The 2980-nt window shown below is 56.8% G+C and overlaps 1 protein-coding gene across 4 annotated transcripts in view; it reads left to right on the plus strand.

Annotated features, from left to right (window-relative positions):
• The first annotated feature begins 483 nt into the window (after positions 1-483).
• CAMK1D (calcium/calmodulin dependent protein kinase ID) overlaps positions 484-2980 on the plus strand; it is a 221640-nt gene continuing 219143 nt past the window's right edge. For 2 of the 4 annotated variants that reach the window (XM_080605573.1, XM_080605574.1), the window contains exon 1: positions 1666-2817. In XM_080605573.1, the coding sequence (XP_080461699.1) occupies positions 2726-2817 (92 nt within the window). In that variant the 5' untranslated portion in view covers positions 1666-2725. Of the gene's footprint in view, positions 2818-2980 lie in introns of all 4 variants that reach the window. The other 2 variants (XR_013955339.1, XM_080605572.1) reach the window with 2 other exon arrangements.

Genomic DNA, 2980 nt, shown 5'->3' on the forward strand with positions numbered 1-2980 from the left:
ATCAAATACTGGATACAGCCATCCGGAGCCACTTCACTGCCGCACGCCCTGCTACAGAGAGAAGTTTTCTTAAAAGATTTTTTCTTTTTTTTTTTTTTTTTTTAAATACCTGTTCTTCAAATAACTCAGTGCTCCACAATGGCTCTGCAGAAGACTGTCAATCAAGCAAAATTACAGCCTGACATGACAGACAGTAATGACTCTAAAGGGGCCGTTACCATCTATTGTGCCAGGGGGCCCTTCCTAATAGGAGTGTCTCCTCCGCTTCTCATTAAAAGTGCAATGGCTCCCGAGATTTTATACATTACCGGTTATTTCAAATACAAGTTATCACGCACACACACACAAAAAAGCACATTTATGGGATGTTAAAAGCGCGGGCTAAATTGGGAAAAGAAAACTTAGATTTACAGGCTGGCATTATGCTTAGAAATTGCAGCACGGGCAAGGATTTGGGTAATTTTAGGTAAAATTTTTGTGTGCTGAAAGTTGGAATGGCAAAGCGGGCGATGCTGCCTGGGCAGTGAGATTATAGCGTGATGCTGTACGGGCAAACACGACTTCAGAAATAATGGCAGTGAGTGGTTTGGCTATGCCACGGCTCCAGGATAAATTATGGCACCAGCCTCCTGGACTGATGAAACCCTTCGGCCTCTGTCAGGCTGGAGGTCAGGGCAGATGATCGCTTTTGCCCCTTTTGGCCTCAAATTGTCTCAATTTTCTCCCAAGGACAGCAGGTTACTTTTGGCAGCCCCATTCAGCAACCCCAAAAATCTCAACACGGCATTTCTGGCCCCAAGTGATTTATTATCTTGTGAAAAAGGGAGAAAATACAACATTGGTGTGGGTTGGAGGGAAAATTATTCGGTGTCGGCTGCATCTTTTTGGGGCTGTCCCACCCCCATCACTTCTCAGGCGGGGGCCACCAGCTTGGGGATCCCTGGGGACACGGACACGGGGAAGGAAGGCTGATGGGACGAAGGGGATCCCCATGGGGAGCAGGAGGATGTGGGTAAGCCAGCAGCAGAAGGAAAGGTTTGGCTGCTCCAAGAACATACTGGGACAACACACAAGCACCCATCGCAGGGAATCCCAAGCGATTTGGGCCACCCATGGGGCGGGATGGCCACCAAAGCATTGCATTAGAGAGGGCACTAATTAATGCAGGAGCTGGCACACGCTCAGCCGTGTGCCTGTGCCCAGCAGAGGGTAGCATTGCCCAAACACCCCGGCCTGCCTCGGTGTTTTCCCCAAATTTACACCTCCCCACCCGGCTGAGCTCCCCCAGGCTCCAAACCCGCGTGGAAGTGGGAGCCCCAGGGGAAAGCTCCCGTGCTCATAAATGATGAGCGGTCCGGAAAATCCCTTTCCAAAGTGGGATTTTAAGGACTCTGTGAAAGGACACGGCACATTTTAAGCAGTTAGGCGCACATTCACATCTGTTTACGAGTCGATGCAATATTTAGTCGTGTCACGCCTCGTTTTCAGCCGCCTCATTTGATGACCAAGGGTTTGAGCCGCCCCCAAAAACACCCGTGGGTCCGCACCTGCCTCTTTACTTCCCAACTTGGAGGAGAAATCCACTTTTTTTTTTTTTTTTTTTTTTTTTGCGCTTTACCTATTTGCAAGACATTAACGGGAAACCTACCCACGGGTCTAGCGCGTATTTCTGCCGTGTCACCGGGGGCGCATCCTGCCCGTCGCTCCCGCTGCGGGGTGGGCAAGGGGCTGGGGGCCACTTTTGGCCCCCACGGGGCGGCTGCGCTCACGGTGGGCACCGCAAACCCCGCGCAAAACCCGCGCATCCCCCGCGCATCCCCCGCGCAATCCCCGCGCATCCCCCGCGCCGCTCCGGACCACCCCGCCCGGCCGCCTGCGGTGTGGCTTTTAATTTTTATTTTTTTTTTCCCCCGCTTTCCCTTTTTTTTTTTTTTTTTTATCTCTTTGCTTTCCCTCCCCTCCCGTTTGACGTGCGCGGTTTTGGTGCAATGCGAATTATCTCCAGTCATTCAGTCAGGAGGGGCAGCGCCAGGCAGCAGAGCAGCGGCGGGGCTGCCTCCTCCTCCTCCTCCTCCTCCTCCTCCTCTTCTTCCTCCCCCTCTTCTTCTTCTTCCTCCTCCTCCTCCTCCTCCCATTGCCATAACAACCGCGCACAGCCGCACCGCGCCCGGGAGGCTCGGAGCATCCAACGGGGCCCCCGCACGCCCTGCTTGGGGACAGCGGGGGGGTAGGGAGGGGGGGGGGAAATCAGTGACCTCCCTCCAAAAAAGAAAAAAAAAGAAAAAAAAAAAAAAAAGGGACTTTTCCTCCCGGAGTGGGGGGACCAAAGTGTCCCTGAGGGTGCTGAAGGAGGCGGGGGGGGACACGGGGCAGCCCCGGGGGTGGCACGGGGAGGGGCGAGGGGGGAGGGGGGAGGACGAGGGGAAAGGGGGTGGGGGGGGGCAGAGAAAGTTGGGAGGAAATAGCCCAGGAAAAGTGGCACTCGTGGAGCCCGCCGGAGCGCGGAGGAAATAAAAGCGGCGGCGGGCAGGAAGTGTGAGGAGGAGGAGGAGGAGGAAGGGGAGAAGGAGGAGGAGAAGAAGGAGGAGGAGGAGGAGGAGGAGGAGGAGGAGGAAGAGCCGGCAGAGGCAGCAGCCGCTGCTTTCTCAGAAGAGAAAGCAAAAGCCGCAGGCGGCTCGGTGCCGCCCGGCATCCGCGGGGCTGCGCGGGGCTGCGCGGAGCGGCCATGGCCCGGGAGAACGGGGACGGCGGCGGCTCCTGGAAGAAGCAGGCGGAGGACATCAAGAAGATCTTCGAGTTCAAGGAGACGCTGGGGACGTAGGTGGCGGGGAGCGGAGCGGGGCGGGAGGCGCCGTCCCTGCGCTGCGCGGGATTTGCGCGGGGGGGATTTGCGCGGGGGCTGCCGCCGGGGTCGCTCCGGGCATCCCGCCCGGCACCGAGCCGGGGAGGTTTGGGAATCCCGGGACAAACGGCACCGGGG

This window comes from Anser brachyrhynchus, assembly GCF_964034855.1.
Source record: "Anser brachyrhynchus genome assembly, chromosome: 1".
NCBI lineage: Eukaryota > Metazoa > Chordata > Aves > Anseriformes > Anatidae > Anser > Anser brachyrhynchus.